Source organism: Apteryx rowi, unplaced genomic scaffold (genome assembly GCF_003343035.1).
Source record: "Apteryx rowi isolate R43461 unplaced genomic scaffold, aptRow1 scaffold_487, whole genome shotgun sequence".
Taxonomy (NCBI): domain Eukaryota; kingdom Metazoa; phylum Chordata; class Aves; order Apterygiformes; family Apterygidae; genus Apteryx; species Apteryx rowi.
Window position 1 is genome coordinate 128,189 of NW_020450746.1, and position 20,199 is coordinate 148,387.

The 20,199-nt window shown below is 36.0% G+C and overlaps 1 protein-coding gene across 8 annotated transcripts in view; it reads left to right on the top strand.

Moving 5' to 3' along the window:
* PCNX1 (pecanex 1) overlaps window positions 1–20,199 on the top strand; it is a 92,323-nt gene that overhangs the window by 38,429 nt on the left and 33,695 nt on the right. For 5 of the 8 annotated variants that reach the window (XR_003255648.1, XR_003255651.1, XR_003255650.1 and 2 more), the window contains 7 exons: window positions 8,590–8,680; window positions 10,436–10,493; window positions 12,711–12,928; window positions 14,045–14,198; window positions 15,040–15,072; window positions 16,130–16,301; window positions 20,000–20,110. Coding sequence is in view for 3 of the 8 variants with exons in the window: in XM_026078750.1 (XP_025934535.1) it covers window positions 8,590–8,680; window positions 10,436–10,493; window positions 12,711–12,928; window positions 14,045–14,198; window positions 15,040–15,072; window positions 16,130–16,301; window positions 20,000–20,110 (837 nt within the window). In the remaining 5 variants the exon portion in view is untranslated. Of the gene's footprint in view, window positions 1–1,083; window positions 1,269–8,589; window positions 8,681–10,435; window positions 10,494–12,710; window positions 12,929–14,044; window positions 14,199–15,039; window positions 15,073–16,129; window positions 16,302–19,999; window positions 20,111–20,199 lie in introns of all 8 variants that reach the window. The other 3 variants (XM_026078749.1, XM_026078747.1, XR_003255649.1) reach the window with 2 other exon arrangements.

The window sequence follows — 20,199 nt, forward strand, 5'->3', positions numbered from 1 at the left end:
CTTTAATCTTGTATAACAAGATTGTTTTTTTGATTTGATCAAATATCCCCTGAATAATGTGCGATGTGTAATTTCTTTAAATGAAAGATAATAAAACCACTAATCTCACTAGGTAGATGTGATCTACAAGTGTAAATGCCACTTATTCTGAGACTTTGCCATGTTAATACTAAACAAGCTATTTCTAATGAAAACATTAGCTAACTTTGTTAAATAGCATAGTAAATTAGTTCTGGAGTGGAAGGGAGGTGAAGAGGAAAATCAGTATTTTCAACCATTGTCTACTTGTATGTCTGTAAATCTGTAAACTTCTCTGAAGCTTAAGTTGAATTTTAAAAACTGTTTTTTGGTGCAGGTATGTGTGTATAGAATTTCTTTGTGGTAGGAATACTGAGATATTAAGTTTTTGCAATGCTACCAAAATAAAAGTTTAAGTTGAGCTAATGAGCAACTTAATCTAATATTGCCAATTAATAATTTGTTTTAAATACACTCAGAAAAGAATTCTGGATCTATTGACTTAACTACAGTTACCTACCAGGTCTGTGACAATGCATGGCTGCTAATTAAGCTTAAAGACGTTTTATAGTTAGAGTGCAGATTGATAACAAGAAAGATGGATGATGGTCCTGTTAGTCTGATGTAAAAGCCCCCAACCTACTAAACAGCTGAGCAAGCCATACATTGGCAGGCAAAGAAGACCCTGACTGTGAGACCACTGGAATAGCTGCTGTTGTATGTAGGTGGGACCTCAGTTTGCAGTTAAAAGAATCGGCGGTAGCTTGCTTTTGTGCCCACGAATTAACGCTTGTAGAAGAGGCTTGAGGGGGACTTGGGGAGAAGTTAAAACACAAAAATAATCTTCAAAAGTAGTACAGGAGCTGTATCTCTAAAGCTACTGTTGTAACTGGATAAACTAAACACTCGGTTGTACATGGGTTATCATAACCCTAACGAATGGCTTCTTAATACGATACTTTCTTTTAACTTTGACCTCTTTAGAAAAAAGTTTTGTGTTGCTTCACTTCTAGCTATTTTTCTTTTCTTCCCGGTAACGTCTCCCCAATCCGTGTTTTTTCGTAGCCTTCAAGATGGTCAGCCAGGCCAGCAGCCCTCCTCCCAGGCCACAGTGCAGTCCCGCCCCCCCTGCCAGGCCGCTGGGCTCAGCGCTAGCGCCTCCTTGCTGGTGAGAAATGGGAGTGTCCACTTAGAAGCCTCACATGCCGCTGCATCTGCTGCAGGCGGTAGCAGTTTGCACGATGAACTTGGTATGCAGGCCTTATGTAACCTTCATGACATGGACGTTTTAATGCGGCAGATGTGTGGGTAATAATGCGCTGAAAATCAGTTAAACTTGGCTTCGTTTCTGAATCTCATAGGTGCATTTCTGCAAAGGCAGTGTTGCTCATTGGTTCCCTGCCTTTCACAATCACTTTTCCATGCACTTTCTCTAACAAATGCACAAGGGGAAACATTTTAAAGATTCATAAATACAAATAATGAAGTTGTAACATCTTTCATGATTTGAACAATATAACGCGTAATGCATAAGTTCCTGTCTTAATCTGCATTGTCACAGGTAGTTGGGCAGAGATTGATATCAGCTTTGGGGAACTTCTGGTTCTTTGTGGGGGGGACACTTATGTTCCTTGGAGAATTCTTAATCTTGCCTTTTTTCCCCTCTATTTTTTGATGACTCTTGCTCAGCTGCTGTTTAATAAAGAAATTGTCATGTGAAGGAAGATAGTTTCAATGTGCAAATTAATTTAGTAACTTGAGATCAGAAGAAAATCATGACTTTCTTGTATCAAATATCTTCAGTTCATTTAGTGCCCCATGGTAGTTCTTGTTTTTTCTGTATAGTACTTCCATTTTATATTAAATAACTGTTTATTAGCTCATCTTTTTCTCTGCAGTCAATAAAATCACTATGGTGAGGGAAGTTAAGATGGTTGTAATAAGTGACCGATTCATGTGACCCAGAAAAGTAGGGGTAGATATGGAAAAATTCCTGGCAGGGGTGTTTGCAGTAATCCATACATGGCCTGAATTGCTTATGACTTTTGGCATTAACGTAGAATTCCTGCTTAAAATATTAACATGGCTGTCTTTAGAACTGACACTTATTAGTGACATATTATTTTGGGCAGCTGTTGGCTGCATATTTTGAGTTATATAAAACTACAGGTTAGCTCAGAACAGTGATAAAACCCTTCTGACATGCCTTACTTTAATCCACTACTAAAAGATAAATGGATATAATCTTACTCTGCCAGTGAGGAAAATTTCAAGAATTCCCAGGCTGTGGTGCCCYTTAAAATATGAAAATAATCATAACTTGTTAACCAAACTGTACCTTCTAGTTGCAATATAAGAAAAATTGAAAACAGCCCAGACACTTTCTGATATGTTTTATAAAATTAACTACACACGTGGAAAATACCCAGTCAACTTACTGTTTTGTTTTAGATTCTGTGGATCTAGAAGTTTCTAGATAGAAAGATCAAGATTTAGGATTATGCATCTCTGAACAATGAAAGTATACTGGGGTTTTGAACGTACTGGGGGGGGGTTAGTTATTTAATTTGGAGCCTTGTATTTCTTGTTTGAAAGCATTATTGTAATATAACCTGTGAGAAATTCAAGGATGCTTGTTATATCTGTCCAAGGTTAAAGTTAAGGGTTTTTTTATGCTTAAAGCCACCATTGTTATTTCTGAGAAATATGGTTCGTCTTACCCAAAATAATACAATCAAGGTTTATACAACTCAAAATATAATACACGATCTGTTTTTTAACAACCTGAACTTAAAAACTTTATGGTACTGTGTCTTTCTCAAAATTAAAGTGGCTTCTTTAAGAAATTTGGCATTTCTTTCAGGGTGTCTGAACAGTCACTAGAAAAGCAGTGCAATGGAGTCTTAGAACTTTTTGCAATTAAATTCTTCTGAAACTTTGTGTTTACTGTGCTTACAGTAGTGTGGGGTGGTACATTGCCAGTGGGAGGCAATAGGAGCTTGAAACATCTGTTTAGAAACCTTCCCTGAGTGAAAGCAGCTAGTATAAGCAAGATTGCCCCCCCCYTTTTTTTTTTTTTGAAAATTAAATTTTCTAATTGGTTTGGCAGGCTTCCCAAAATTCAGTGGTGTGAACAAATGTGCTCTCAAGAAGAGGTGTGTTTTGTGTGGTAGATATCCTCTTTTGTTAGAGGATAGACCAGCTAATGCAGCTGGCAGAACGGAGCAAGCTTTTGGATGCATAGTCCGTTCATCAGGCCTGACAAGGGAGAGTGTCTGAGGATAGAGATGCTCCGGTCATAAGGAAAGAAAATCAGGGTTGAAATAACACTACTGCTGTATTTGCCTTAAGTCTACAGGCTATTGTTTTTGCTCTGTTGTTCCAAACTATGTTAAAAACCCCTTTTTGTTTTTTATTTTAATTTTTATGCTGCTGTTAAAGCAATGTAGATAAAAGGATGAGGTGTGGGGTGTGTGTGTGTGTTTTTTTTTTTTCTTTTTCTTTTTTTAATCCTCCTTATTGAGATCCTATTAGCATTTTTTTCCAGTTCCTCTGGAAGATAAACAGAGCATGTGTTAATGTATGTGAAAAATATTAGGATTTCTTTTTAGTGTACAAGTGCAATATCTGCTTCTACATTTTTTCTGTTTTCCACTAATATGTTGATGTCAAGCTGCAGCTTTTAAGAAAACATATATAATTTTTTGATTTGAAGGTTCCTGTCTATTAATTTGATTTTCGTGGCTTATTTTATGAAGGGTGAACCTTACTGGATTATACCTAGTCTACACTCAGTCCAGTCAGGAAGGGAAAAGAGTGGATTAATGGAGAGCATGGCGAAATTTTAAGCAGTCCCAGAGTAGAGGTTGCAAGTTAGATGGTACTGAGTTATTAACACTTCCTGGTTATATGTAAAAGAAGCAGTGAAGCTTCCTGGCAAGAGCAGTAATCTGGTAATGACCATGTATTCTTCTTTAAGACTTGCTGGGCATTGCATTGTCCTGCCACTAAGAGATGCTTTGAGGCAGTATCTTCAGCCTTCCAGGTCTGAAGTAGAAAGAGCTCTATAAATTGTGCGCTTGCTTCATGAGGGATGAGGGGGGAAGAATGTGAAAGGGTGGAAAAGGAAGCTTCATGTGGAGCAGTAAATGAAGAAAATGATGGGAGAAACACAGGACAGAAAGGGAAAGTGACAGATTGTACGCCATGATGTATTAGAGGCAGGATTAATATGATATGAATCCAGAGAAGGGGCTGGGGGGGCAACAGGCCATGATTTAATTGAATTAGTCTTTGGAACATAGTCTGGCAGCACTGATAACCTTTTATTCTCACTAATATCTAATTCTCAGGGCGTGTAGATGATGAGTAGAATTTTTGAATCCTTGTGGCAAATCTTTGAATACCTTGTGGGTATTACAATTTGTGAAGTAGTTTGGAATCCAAGTACTGAATTATTAGAACAGATGCCTGGTTTCTGAAACTGGGATGAAATAACAACCTATTATCCTCAGCTAGCTATGTGTGGGTTTTTTCTTTTTTTTTTTTCTTTATTGTTAGAATGTATACGTGATTAGATATCTAGTAATTTGAAGCTTTGCAATACAATTACTCTGCCATGTCTGGTTGTACCATGTACAAGTGGTGATCTCTGATTTACTTGCTTCTATTTATGAAGGTTGTTGGATTTTCCTGTTGAAAATCAAAACTTCCCATACTGCCTCTAAATATTAATCAAATAATTTATCTGTGTATATATTTAAAACGATTCAGTATCAGTTCATCAGTGTCTCTTTAAAATTGAGTAACCTTATTTAGGATGGATGGGGGAGTATTTTCAAAGGTACAGGTAGAAGATAAATACTTGCTTCTGATTGTCCCCATTGAAAAATAGCCCTGTTGTAGTTTGTGGTACTCTTCATAAGAGGTAAGCTGTTCTTCACATGGAATTTAAAAAATAAACCTCTTTGAAGTGTCCAAACTACAACTATGTAAGTTTCAATACTGCAGCTAAAGATAAATTTTTTTGATCTTTGAAAATATTTCCTTGCACATGGAGACTCTTCAAATTCTGAAGGCTTCACTGGTTGTCCTGACTAGGTTTTAAAGAAGTACTGCAATAAGTAGATGAATGTATTCTAATGATGCTGTAGCCTTCAACTGTTAGCAACATACAGAACTAGTCCATGAGAGGTTTGAAACAAAGTAAGATTTTATTGAACAGAAAACTGGAAAATGTGCTGAAAATAACTTGGCTGAAGAAAACATCAGAAACTCCGTTTTAGTTGGATGCTAAGTCACTTAAATCTTTTCCAGGTTTTAGCTGTGTAAGCTCATCAGTCTGTTGCTTTCATTGATTCCCAAAACTGCAAAAGGCCAATTCATACAGTGGGTGAACCATTACACTGTCTTTGGACTCAGTGATGAGATTTTTGTTCTTTGAAACAAGTGCATGCATTTGTCTTTTCCTCTCATCATGTCAGGATGAGGTTGTAATCTGGATTCGTGTGCCTGAATATCAATGACTTAGTTTTGTCATTTTGGTAATGAGTCTAAATAGAATATTGTTTGGATGACTTTAATTTGCTAAGAATTCACAGCTCTTGCTTTGTGAAAAGTTACAAGCATTTCTCTTTAGTGGCCAAACATACTACTGGCTGTATTTCTTTATTTGAAAAATAAACTTTCAGTTTGCCTTTTATTTACAGCCTGATAAAACTATAGTCCTTTAAACAATAAAAAAAAGGTCTTGCTCACACATATTCAGTGTGATGCTATCAAATATTTCAAAGAGAATGCTGTGGGAGAAATAGGAATGGGAGGGAGAGAAGACTACCAGGATAACCATAGAAGTCTGTAAGTAGATCCCTAAATATTGAATCTTGTGAGCATTGGGATCCTTCATTAGAGTGCAAGAGTGCTGTGAGGAAGCTGTCAATAACCTTGCACAGACTTTAAAAAATAATAATAATAATAATTGATTGGGCTTTGGAGCTCAATCATAGAATCTCTAGTTACACCCTATGGTTACTTCCTCTCCAACACAGACTAGTTCTGTAAGTAACCTTTGCTACTTTGGATGACGTCAAGCTCTTCTGGAGAGCCCTTTTATTTTAAAAAAGGGCAACTGTATTTTATTGAGAACTTGCCTGAGTTAGAATTTTAAAGCCACATTTTTCTTGTCAGTGAGMTCACTCTCATTAGAAAGTTTATTTTACTAGAGGGATGCATGCAAGTATGGCAAAGCCTGAGCTGATTTTGTAGTTCATGTGCAGGTAATTTGACATTGTTTCATCTGTTTGTTGAAATCATTGAATACATCTCTATTTACCAGGTATGTTTTATCCCACCACAGTCATGCAGTACTGATATCAGCAGTGCAAATACAGGAATTTGTAATAGACTTACATGAGTTGGGCATGCAGGAAGTGCAGGTATTTCCTAATGTGAAGTTATGCTGATTTTTTTTTAATAGTTATAAGCCCTTCTCAGAGATGTTGACATTATCGTTCAGTAAACTTCTTTTGAGACATGTTTGTCTGATATATTATCTCAGTCCAAGAGAATGAGAAGATATTTCTTCTAAGTAGTAYGCTCTAATTTCTGTGACCATTTCCATAATTTAAAAATCAAAGTTGCATTGCCAGGATCTCAATTTATCTATACAAAAGCATGAAGAACTTAGTATCCCAAACTTATTTCTTTCTTTTAAGAACTGGTTACTTAGAGGATTTTTCCCCCCTAATAAGCTACAAATAATTTTGTCCACGCTAAACTTGAAGTATATTACCCAATATCTTTGCTTTTGTTGTTGAAATTTTCTTTTACTGATGCACTTGAGAAATATATCACTGTAATTCAGATTCAGTTATGGTGACAAAGATCACTAAGTAGTGTGCTAGTTTAAATTTAAAACTTTGCTTTAGTAACAACTGTTACTACACTAACCAAAGGACACTTAACTAAAGGGCTTCATTAGGAGCTTAACTATTCTAAAAATAATACTAACAAGTGGATTTTCTACTTGTTTCCTTACAAGTATCTATAGTAGATATAACAGCCTTTCCTCAATATTTAGTTATGTTGTTGAATTCTGAAGCATGCTGTCCATGACTCCTAAACCATGTAGCTGCCTTGTCAGAATGGTCTCTTCTTTCTTAGCACAGCTGTGGTATGCATCTGCTTGGTCTTAGTGCTCCCCCCACTCCCCACCCCCCAAGTGAAGGTAGGAATTTTTATGAAGATATTTTCATGGTACTAGTATTTTTTCCTTAGTTTCACTGGTTTTTATCCATCCAGTTCTATTTTGTAATCTCCTCATTCTCAAATGCCTCTAGAGGGAACTCAATTTCCTGAGGAACTGAAGAGAAGTTAGAGACAGAGAAAGGAGAGGGAGAGAAAAGAGGGGGGAGGGGAGAAAAGACTATGCTCTCACAGATGAAGGAAAGAGGGGAAGAGCTTATCCCTTGTCAGCACCAGGAGAAAGTGAATTCTAGGACATGCAGCTGGGAAGTGTGTGCAATTTTTGCTTTTGATGCTTCAAAGTTGGGTTTTTGTATAAGCATGTCATGTTTTCCATCATGGCGGGTTGTGAGCTAGAAGAGATGCAGAAATTGGCAGGGCATTTCACATAAAAAGATTCCAACTTTAAAACCTGCTTCCTGTATTCTGAGCTGAAATGTATTGAACCTGGCCTTCAGGGGAAATGACGATGCTTATCTCTCTAATCAGACTATTGTGGAGGGAAGGGCACTGTAAGAACATAATATTGCGAGTAAGGTTAACCTATCACTTGGGTTTTCATCTATGGCTACTTTTAATTTTATTTTTATGTATAGGCTTGATATTATTCATTCAAAATTAGTTTTTAATAACAAGTTTAGGAAGTTTTGGTTAATGGATTTTCAATAACTCCAAATGGTTTTGCACTTTTCTGTTCTTACACTGAAGTGTTTTCTTCTGGTTTGAAGGCTAAATCGCTGCCTTTTTTTTTTTTTTAAACTTTCTCCAGAGGTAAAACTAAGGAAGCATCTCTGGTGGTTTCTTTGACTCTTTATTTCTTTCCAAATAGATATGTACCTTTAAAAAAAACAAAACAAAACAAACTTTTAAACTGGACACTTGAGAAATCTCTACTATGGCTAAATGCCATGGTTCCTAAAGCTTATAGAGAATGATTCACTGATTGCTCTACAGGGGGGGAAAAAAGCAGTGAAGCAATTGGTCATTGCAAGTTATTCGCCTCCTTATTCTCTAAAGGGGAAAAAAAAAAAAAAACTTCTGTTGTGCTTCTGTTGCATTAATGATGGCATCTTTGTCAATATGAACTCGTAAAGTTTAATTTAGTGTTGCAATTTACTGTATATACTGTAAACTGGTATGAAAGAGAACTGAGTAGCTAAATTCTTACTCTGCTGGTAACATATGTGTTATCAAGTTTTTGTATTCTGACACTGATATAAATTTAGATGTTTAAATCGGTCTCATTAGTAAGTTAATGTACAGAAACTAGTGCCAGTGGGATGAAATGTAATGGAATTTTGACCTGGYTTTTGACATTTTCTTTAATAGGTAAGTTCAGTTCTACGCTCTACGAGACAGGGGGCTGCGACATGTCACTTGTGAACTTTGAGCCAGCTGCAAGAAGAGCATCCAACATCTGGTGTGTGTGAAGGCCAGTCAACAGTGATGATTCTTGTCTTACTGCAACAAAAACTCTAATTTTAATTTTAAGAGGTCATTTAGTATGGACTACAAAAACCACTTTTTTGTGTAAAATATCTGTGTATTTTTACTTTTAAAACCTAACTGATTTTTGTTAGAAGATCACATTAAGTGGATAAATAATCTTCTCGACCTAGGCAAATCTTGGAAAATGTAGACTAATATTAGTGTAAGTAATAAATGTCCACATTGAAAACTTGACAAATGCRTTTCTGATTGGCTTACAGGAAGTCTGTCTTAATGAATTTAACTTGGGTTTTGGGAAGGGAGGGTGCTATTAATCATAATTACTATTTTTTACAAATTAACTTCCAATTATGAAGTGAGTGTAAACCTGATAAGTTTGTTCTCAAGTTCCTGGATGGCATGAAACAATACAGGGTTAACAAGAGTTAACATGCCTGAGGTTAAAATTTGACTTACAGTTGAAATAGCCAGCTATATACTTGAAAGTTCATCTGCTTTTGGAAAGATGCCCTTTCCCCCTTTGAAGGGACAGGAGGCAGGAGAAGGAAAACAACCCAAAACCTCCCCACAAAAATCCACTGCGTTATACAGAACTGCTCTGAAGCTATTATCTCTGGCTGAATGCTACTAAGCCCCCACCCCATGTTGGTGGAATAGCTATTGGATTTATGGAGCAATGCATTTTAAAAACTCTGTTTTCGAGTCCTTCCTGTGTAAGTGTGCAAGTACCTCTTGTAGAACTGAACTTTGATGTCAAGTTCTGTATTCCTTGCCCAAAGCTGCTGATGCCTGCCTCTACTGCTCGCCTGTTCCAGATGCAGTGGCTTTGGGGATGGCTGCTGTTATGAAGCTACATATGCTAGTGAAAGAAACAAACTGGGCACATCCAAATCGGATCTTGGCTTTTCTAGACAATACTTGCATTTCAGTAAAATAAAACTGATAACAAAGGCAGCTTTTAACTCAAGACAAGGAACTGAAGGAAACTTGTTTAAACTTGATACAAGCCTTGGTCGTGTGATATATAGGGAAAACATATATAGCTAAAAGCCGTCCAAAACTGGGGAGAAATCAATGGCCAGATATGGACTTTACTAATAGAAATTTGTCCTTATTTCTAAGAAATGGCAATTGCAAAGTAACTCTGCTCCTCTTACCAAAGGTTTAAGAGTATTTAAAGTTCAATTTTAAAGAGCAACTTAAAATTAAGAACTTGCGTTAAGCATGTAACATTTTTTACAGTTTTGAGACTTTGGTAATATGGTATAAAACTAACAAACTGTCTGAGAACTGACAGCAGACACAGCGCTCTTCCAGAGATACACGGTGCATGTCTATGTATTAGTAGCTAACTTTTTTTTTTAAGCTGAATTATTTTCATTGCAATAATCCTCATTAAACAACTAAGGGATCTCTAGCTGGTCAAATCATGCATTGAGAAAATTATAGCAAGGGTAAGAGTAAAAAGCTGCCTGCTTTACTGTAGCTTCAGAACTTACTGCAATATACAAGCCCAATGTCAAGATTTGTTTCCTTGCTTGGTTGTGTGTAATGTTTTAAAACAAGAGGATACCTGTGTCTTAAAATGTGTGATTGAAAGGGAAAAAAAATTTTTAAGCTGAAATTTGGAAGGAATCAAAATTGATTTAGGACACTAATAAATTAGAGTGGCTTGTTGAAATCAAATGTAGTTTTATAATCTGAAGTCTTTCCCCTGTTCTTATAGTGACACGGACTCTCATGTATCGAGTTCTACCTCAGTTCGCTTTTACCCACATGACCTAGTAAGTTTTAAAATTTATTTTTAAAGCATGCAAAAAATCAGAAGACTTTGTTTTTATAGCACTGATTAATTGTTCTGTGTTGTCTGTTCTTGAGACTTTTTTTCCTGTGTTCAAATGAAGATAAATTATTATTTACTGTTGCAGTGTCTTCATATATACATACAAATTCATCTTTCTGCAAAGCACTTAAATCTAAATATAAAGTGTTTCATCTGACCTGAAACTTGACAATTTGGATCTAAATTATGTGGAAATCAAATGTGCGGAGATATCCTATAAAGATTTCCAGAGACTGGATAACTGTACTTGGGCAGAGTTTTGTTCCTGTGCACTGCTAAGAACAGCAGGTGACAGAAAGAATAAATGTCATGTTTTTGTTCTGCAGTGTTCTGACCAAACATAACTTCAGTAATTTCCCTGAAAGGAATTTAATAACCCGTCATCAGAATCTCTTGCACAAAGTTTAATTCATATGAAATGAGTTCTTGAAAAAAGGCAGAGGCTTACCTGCCTTCATCCTGCAAATAACTTTATAATTCCCTGGTTTTTCTGATCTCGGGCCTTTTAAATTGCTGTCAAGTCCAAATGTACCTGTGCTTGTAATTTGGAAGTCCAGTATTGCTGTGTCACTAAAACCCTGCAAATGATCATGWTTCTTAAGAAAATAAAGCATTTTTAACTGTTACTGTTAACAATGATAACCTAATCAAGATGGGAAATGGAATTTTGATTCTGCGCTTGGCAGAGTAGCAGGAAACCTCCATTAGCCTGACCATGCATTTTATCAATAATGTGATCCTCAAACCTGGTGTTTGCTAGTGGAACTTTGATTTTTATTTTTTTTTCCAAGGGATGTAAGCCTTCAAGAGAAAGAGACTGGATTACCTGTTATGTGCTGTTGCCTTATCAACATGGTCTTGTTGAGGGAGATGTTTAAGGCAAACTCTTGGAAGTCAAAAGTGTAGCCCATATGCCTAAATGGGAACTTCCACTTGAATTCATTGTTAGTGTCATGAATGTTACATTATAGTGATATTCTACTGGTTGAGAAAACAGGTTTTAAAAATGTTCTCCAAAAAACCCATTTTCTGACACAGCTCATCTTAAATGGTGTGGTTTTGTATTTTGAAATGCCTTTAGAAAGTGAATGTTCCTGATTGTGTTTTTGCTTCTTTTTTTTAATAATCTTAAAGGAAAGGAAAGGAGAAGCTGTCTGAGCATAGTTTCAGTATACTGATGCCTTAAAGAATCATGAAAAAATGTTGAAAAGTTAGAAATTAAATGTTAAACTTTAAGATAATTGTAAGATGTAAAACTGTACTTCTGAAATTTCTAGGTGACATGAGCACTTAAGTTTTACTTTGCTTTTTTTTTTACTTTTTCTTTTACAAAGAATTTTCATTAAATGACATCTTAATTGTAGTATTAATTAAGAATAAATGGAAGTTCATTAAGATATTTCTTAACCTGTTAATGAGATTTTTATAAATCTCTGGGTTAGACCAAGCATATGTACTGCAGTAACTATTCCTTCCCCCCCCCCCCAACCTTCTGAGTACTTTCCTTAAATGTCCTTTCTGATTATTAGTATTACTATGATTTCAAGAGAACTATAGGGGAAATAATAGCTGATTGAGGAATAAGTGAGAAATTATAGTCAGTCATAAGTAATACTTGATTGGTTCAGGCAGGTTTTTTTTGTTCATCTCTGAGTATATTCAGAATGTAGTGGGGCTTAAATTGGACCACTGATACGGGCATATGTTGCTTTGTCCTGCAAAAATTGACAATTCAGCATGGGTGTGCGTGCGAGTTAGCTGACTACATAAGAAATGTGTTGTCATTTCTTTAAAGTCAGGATTAGATTCTTGCAGTAAGCGTTACTGCTGCTTGCCTATCAGTTTACTTGTCTTCAAATAGGAAGTTTCTAGAGTAAATAGAATAATYTGCTTAGTGGACAGATTCATACTTCATTTGAAATAAGTTAAATGATAGAATACTAAATTGTGTTGTATACAAACTATTATTGATGCTGGTGCTGTTCATTTGCTATGGTAAGGSCAGGAAGAGTAAGTAGAAACCTTGGAACTAGCAGTGCTTAACATAGAATTATTTAGTTTCAGTTTTGAGAAGTTATAACCATTACTTTCAAAGTAATATTCAGTAAGATACAGTGATATAACAYAGAGGCTTTTATTAATACTGTCTTTCTTTTAGCTTTCTCTTCCCCAGATCAGATTGAACAGGCTGCTAACCATAGACACAGATCTGCTGGAGCAGCAAGACATTGACCTGAGCCCTGACCTTCAGGACCACATGCAACCTCAAGAGGAAGCAGCTCAGAAAGTCAAACAGTACTATCGCTTTTGGATCCTGCCTAAGCTTTGGATTAGCATCAATTTTGATAGATTAACTCTTCTGGCTTTATTTGATAGGTGAGATCCTTGTATGTTCCTAGACTTCAGGAAGTAAAGATAAGAAAAAAAAAAAAGATAACTAAGCTGACTAATACAGATAGAGGTATCCTTAGAGAGCCATACTTATTGTACTCTAAAAGATGAAAGAACAATACAAAATGCAATTTTTCTAATATAATGAAAGTTATTCTCCTTCTCTAGCAATGCTAAAATGAAAAAAAACTCACTTTGTGTGAGTGAGGCAATAACATCTCCTTGAACTGTCAAGAAAGAGATTTGTTGCAAATCTTTAAAGCTATAAAAATAAGCTTGTCAAAAAAACAAAATGAAAGTTGGCTAGGACCTGAYGTACACCTATATTATTTCAGCAGGTAGAAGAGAACTTACCTGCTGTTTCAAAGCGTTATTCCGAAGACAGAAAGAGATAGAGCACTGTAACATGTCCCCATTTACCTATTGGAATAAAATGAAAGTGACCCTCTTACCAGCTGTGGGAGTACCTACAACACTTAGGGAAGTTTATTGCTGAAATTTAAGGTGATCAGCCTAGTAGCAATTCTGTCTAGACAGAAATACTATTAGGTGTGTTATTCAGTGTTACAGTACCATATGCTATGGTACACACAAATACTCTTTAGACTACTTTAGATAGTTCAATGTAGATTGTGAGAGAATACTTCTAGTTTCTGCATTATAAAATCATGAATGACAGGTTATTTCTAGATAAGCTGTCATGCATTTAGTTTTCCCAATCTCTAAATATGAGGAAGGGGTTGTAATCATCCTGTGTGGAACTCAAATATAGATTTATATTACAGACCATGCTTCTTCTAGCTGAGCATTTAAATTATTTCTGAAGCTATCAGTGCTGCTTCTTAAAGGTCAGTTCCACAAGATACTAATTGCTTTCGGCTGTCATTGAAATCCTGGTAGCTTCTCTCCTAGCTTTGCTAATAGGCAGTGTGCTAATATAGTCTGTGCAAGTTCAAATTTATTCTTAACTACTTTGCTACCAGCGGTATATTTTATTTGTTAACATCTGACCCTAGCTGTTTCCTTGCAAATTTTTCTAAACATAGTTAGCTATTAATGCTATCTCTCTTTTTTGTTTGTTTGTTTTTCCCCCTAATACAGGAATCGTGAGATCCTTGAAAACGTGTTAGCTGTCATCCTAGCTATTCTAGTTGCATTTCTGGGTTCTGTACTTCTTATAGAGGGCTTTTTCAAGGATATTTGGGTCTTCCAGTTCTGCCTGGTAATAGCCAGTTGTCAGTACTCACTGTTGAAGGTATCTTTATTTCCATCTTCGCTTTTTATAAACAGTAGAAATGACTTAATTCTTTTGTGTAACAAACTTCCATGTTCCAAAATGTTTGGAGGCTGGGTATTGTCTGCCAGTCAGGGCTTTAAGGAGAACCCTGTGTGTGCGTGTGTGTGTGTTTACAATGAAAGGAGCAAGCTGCAGCTTCTGGCAAAGTTTGCTAGGTGGTCGTACAAGGTCACTCACAGTAGTTCTGCATATGTTTGTTGCACAACCTTTTATTGGTTGTTCTCATGCATTTTCTGTTTTCCTACAGAGGAAGAAAAATTCTCATTGGTTGAAAACATAGTCTACTAACTAAACCTGAAATTTTACTGTTTTTCAGTGGTTCTACCTGAATACATTCCTATTAAGTAGATATATATCTAAGCATATTCTTAATAAAAAAAAAATCTTTCTTTTCACATTTTTATTAGACAACTCTAAATTGTGTTTTTATAATTTAAGAATGATTCCTTYCCCCCCCCCCCCAATGATTATGGTTAGACTATTAGGATGGAAATTGTATTTAAACTTGAAATGCATAACACGTTTTGGAGAGGGGAGGGAAAAAAAAAAGCCACAAACCAACACCCCACAGTGTGAAATGTTTTACTTCAGGCAATTTGAATAAATAAAATTTTGATTTCTTTAAAACTTTGGCAGTAGACATACTCTTTGAACATATTTTGTGATTTAGTGGATCATCAATTGAGAAATTAATTTTAGATATTATTAAAAGAGCTTTAATTAATAAACTGGGGGGAAAGGAGGATAGATGAACTTATCCATAAGGTAGATAATTTTTCTCTCTGCATTTTGGTTTCAGAGTGTTCAACCAGATTCTTCTTCCCCTCGACATGTAAGTCATAGGCATGTTTCACTTCAGTAACCTTGCAGATGTAGAGCTTCCCCTGCAGAGAACTGATCTTGGTTTGAGTGTTTGGATTTCTCTCCTGAAGTGCTACTTCAGGCCCAAGAGGTGTATGCTGTTCTAGTGTGCGAGAAGTGAATGGACAACCCCCCCCCCCCCCCCCAAGAAAAAAAAAAATACTGTTCCTGCATGTATTCAGCATATCATAGCCTCCCTGTTTAGAGCCTGGCTTGTGCTATGGGGTTCTATCGTGATATTGTGATAGGTTTGTCAGTGCAACTCTAGTATTCAGGTAGTTATACTGAAAAATATTCTGAATGTTAAAACTTGCTTTGCTGATGTTCTATACTGCCCTTGTAGACCATTCAGTTGTTCCAAGTGCAGACACAGCCTTATTTTTCCACTTTCTAAAACCATGAGTAGTTGCCACAATGCTCTATTGAGCATCAACGTTTGAGCATGGAAAGGTTAATATGACAGTGTTAAACAGCATGTCAGTATTTTATTATGCATCTGCTAGATTGCCAGGACAAAATATTTTTTATGTCCTAAACAAGATGTGAAAAAAMCACTATTCCTCTGCAGCAGGTTATTCATAGTAATTTAGGTAATGAGTCATGTTTTAATGAATGCATTCAACAGCAGCAGTATCTGATCAATAAACCTTAATTGCTGTTTCTTCAAAATTTAATGTATTCTTTTCTATTGCTTATGAAGTCTAGTCAGAGCTTCCTCTGGTATTTAGTATTGTAGGAAAAATACTTTAAAACCCAGAGGAGAATAGGGTAAACATAGCTTTAGTCTACCTGCTGTGTATTCATTACATAAAAGCAACAAAACCCATGAATTTATAGCACTGAAGAGCAATACACTGAGGATTTTATGATCTAAACTTAAGGATGTGGTGGGATTGCAGCACACTGCGGGAGTCTAGCTGATGAACAGAAATTAAACTTTAATCATGAAATACTTTTCTGGTAATAAAACTTTTTCTTTTGACAATAAAACAAATGTCTTTGTTCCCCTTCTCCCCCCCCCCCAACAGGGTCATAACCGTATCATAGCCTATAGTAGGCCTGTATATTTCTGTTTATGTTGTGGTCTTATTTGGCTGTTGGATTATGGCAGCAGAAACATATCTACAACAAGATTCAGGTTGTATGGAATGGCTTTCACCAACCCATTGCTGCTGCTGTCAGCCAGGGACTTAGTTATAGGTGAGTGGCTTTCTTGTGGATTTGAACCATTTGCTTCACCACAATGGAATTATTTTGTATTTATTTACACTCTGTATTTCTGAAACAGTTGCATCATCACCTTCTAATTGTAGTTTATTTAGTTTTCTTTGGGAGGAGTAACTTTAGATTTGCTGGTGTTTATAGGAACATTTGTTTCCCTGCACCTCTTCCCCCCCCACACCCAAATTAAGCTTTGCTGTCACAAACTGCTGGAATGTCAACTAAAATGCTGTCATAGTTAAACTAGAGGTACTTCTTCCCCCCACTACCTAACAGCTTGATGCTTGGCCCTAAATCCTTACATTCTTTGTTCTTGGACTGGGATGTGTTGTCCTGTGCTTGGACCTAGCTGCTCAGTACTTAAGCATTTCGAATTGGACTTTTCTTATAGCCCTGCCTAGAGGAACTTTTCACAATTGAACAGGAGCCCTTTAAGGCAGGTTACTTATATTTAGAAATTGGGCAGAACAGTAGGGACACAAGAATTTTAAAATACATTTAAAATACATTATAGACAGATTAAATCTCATTAACTCTCTTATCTCAGAACAGGCCCCCTATCAATAATGCCAAAAGTGTAACTTTGAGCCATGGATGAGGTGCTTTCATTGTATTTGGAGGAGGACAGTGCATTCAGAATAGTGCTGGCATTTTTTTTTTTTAAACACCACCACAAACAACTTCCTCCAAGTTTATTTACAACACTTGTTGCAAGTAGTAATGGCTACGTAATCTCCGGCAGAGCTCATGGAAAGGACAGACAGAATTTAAGATACTTCAGCACCATCCTATCATGGGAACCTTGTGCATGTTCTTTTAATGGAGCTAAGTTATTTGTGTAATCCTCTTTGGAGAGGAAAGGAATTGCCTAAGAAATCAGCTAAATTGAACACACCTGCTTTTTCTTTGAAGCTTTTCAGTTGTACCAAAACATTTATGCACAAAAGAATACCACAGCTGTGTTGTGAATTTTTGACTCCAATTCTTGGACAGTCTTTTGTTCAAGATAAAGAAAAACCTTATCTTTGCTTTTCTGTGGTTTTTTGTTTGTTTGTTTACTTTCTTTTGGGATTTGTAATTGATAAACAACAATTACTGACTCAGGAATCCTGAAAGTTAATACTTGTGATGTGATTCTAAAAACATTCTGAATTTCATACCTCATACTATTCTCCTTTTCTACTTTCTGCTAGTCAATCTATACTTAAATTTAAATGTGCAGAGGGAAAAGGTCTAAGCCTCTTATTTATGAACAGAGGATTGTCCAGGCATTTCTAAAGGTGTTTTCTTATAACTTCTGTAGAGCTATTCATGCACTGGTGTTGGTGGTGTTCATTCTATGTCTGTAATAGAGAACATCTGCTGTCTTAATGCCTTTTTCTAAGTCATTCAAGATATAAACTAGTTTCATTTTCCCCTTGTTTTATGCTATGTCAGTCTCAGAGGTTTTCTCTTCCCTYTTCCCTTAACTCAAGTTATAGCAGTACTATTCATCCATATCTCCATAAGGTAGAATATACATTTCAGTATAGGCTGTGTATTATATCATGAAAGTGACCTATTAAAAAAAAAAAAAAGGTACTTTAAGAGTCTTTTTCTCCACATAATCTTGTACTTACAGTAACTTCATAAATGACCCAGTCTTAAAAAGACATGTTGGCATCTTCTCCAGACTACGTCTGTCTTGGATTTAGCTTTTAAAAGTTTTTAGTTCCTGTATTTCAAATGCTTTTTGGTCCTTTTGTTTTACTATTCTCGGGTATCTTGCTAAAGCTTGTGCAGTTTATATTTCTTACCAATCCTATATATAAAAATCAGATTGCTAGAGCACTTCTCATCAAAACCTGCATTTGAACCAACTAATGATGTCACTGAAGCACTGTTTCAAACCCCTTTGTGTATACTGCAAAGAAAGTTGACTGCTAACAAACATAAATTGCTAGCACAAAGTAAAAATCACAGCTGCCTTTTTTGCCCATTCTCAGGCACATCTACTAGAACAACACAGGTGCAGGGCAAGACAAACTTCAAGTTTGGATGATGCAATTGCTGTGTCCTGCCAGCAGACAAGTGAGGGCTAGGATTAATTTTTGAGCCTCCCATGTATTGGAAGCCTCCCACGTATTGGAATTGGACAACTGGTCTAAACCTGCTACACATTAATACCAGCTGTTTTCTCCTAAAGGGTCCTCATTAGAGAGCAAGTCTATTATATAATTCAAAAGCCATCAGAAATACTGGCTGTTTGCTGGACTGCTCCTTACAAATTTTGTATTCCTAGATTTTTGTTGTTGTTGTAAATTTTCAACTGACCCATGCTAGTTCAACTTTCAGGCCTTCACAAAACAACTTTTAAACTTCTCATTAAGATAGCACTATATTGGTTTCCTCCTGTATAGACTTCCTCCAGTAATAATTTAAGTTTGACATGAGAACTCTGAAAAATGCTCCCTACAGGTCCTGAGTAGCTGATACTTAGTCATGTGTTTCCTAACTTGTATTAACAAAAAGTACAGAACTCAATGTTTTTACCTATCCCTGAATGTATGTGTTTTTAAAAATCTTTTAGTTATTTAGCTTTACCAAGGGGTTAAAAATACATATATATTTATATATATTTATATACAAATTAGTTTCTCAGTACTTAACTCACTGTGGATCTTTTTTAACAATTTAGCCTTTAATATCCAATCACCCTGTGAATATAATGTTAGAAACTTAAAATTGAGACTTCTGGTTCTTTACCAGGTATTTCTAAGCTGTTTTCATCTTTTGGTTACTGAAGCTACAAGTCAGTAAGGTTACAAAAAATCCTCCCCAAGCTGTCAGATTTTCTCTTCTAGGAATATTTTCGTGCTTTGATTCTTCTGTCTCTGGGAACTAGTGCTTATTACACACTGTTTCTTGTGAAGTGCATCTAAACTACTGACTGCTTGTGTGTGAAAGGCAAAATTTTTTTTGTATCTCTTATTCCTGAAGACAGAAAGTAAGGGATATGCACAGGTCTGGACAGGCCATTCTCTATATTAAAATTAAGTGGTATTTGTTTATATTTGTGTTCTTATAAATCCTGTGATCTTCAGTGATTTTAGTGGCTCATACAGAGTTACCCTTTTTCACTTTGAAAAATGTCATTTGGATCTGAACAATACAGAATTTTTTCAGAACTGGTATGGGAAAAACTGGGTAAACTTGTCAGGCATTATTGACAGGAGAAAATCTAGGGGTGAAATGCCTGCCCCCTCTTAAATCAGCAGGGCTGGTGTTAGCTTGCTCATGTAACTCTAGCCAGGCAATTAGGCATGCACGAGCCTTAGTTGTAATGAAGGAAAAATTGCAAATCTTTGTAATTTGTAAACACTCTTTGCTGATCTTTACTAAAGCTTTACTACACAAAACTGCAGCCATCCTCAACCAGCCCATGCCATTTTTTATAGTGATTAAAATCAAAATGAAAGAAATAACTATTGGTCTGTGTAATGACTCAGCTAGACTAAATTTAGAGGTTAAAGCACAGATTTGCATAATGGCTGTTTTCCTTAGAAATTATAGTAGAAAAGCTTTAGTGCTGTTGAATTATATGTTGTGTGTTACCCTAGAACTTGAAGGAACTGAAGAGTACATTGCAATGCTGTATTTCTCACAGCGTTTTCAACTTTTTTTTTTTCTTCCCGTAGTGTTTATGCTGTGTTTCCCCATAGTATTCTTTGTTGGTCTCCTGCCTCAGGTGAATACGTTTGTGATGTATCTCTGTGAACAGTTGGATATTCATGTCTTTGGTGGCAATGGTGAGTGTGGTTTTCACATCAGTGACAAAAGCTTTTGATAAGGGAAAAGCCATCAGATTTCAAATCAGTTTAATAGGATAGTTTAAAAA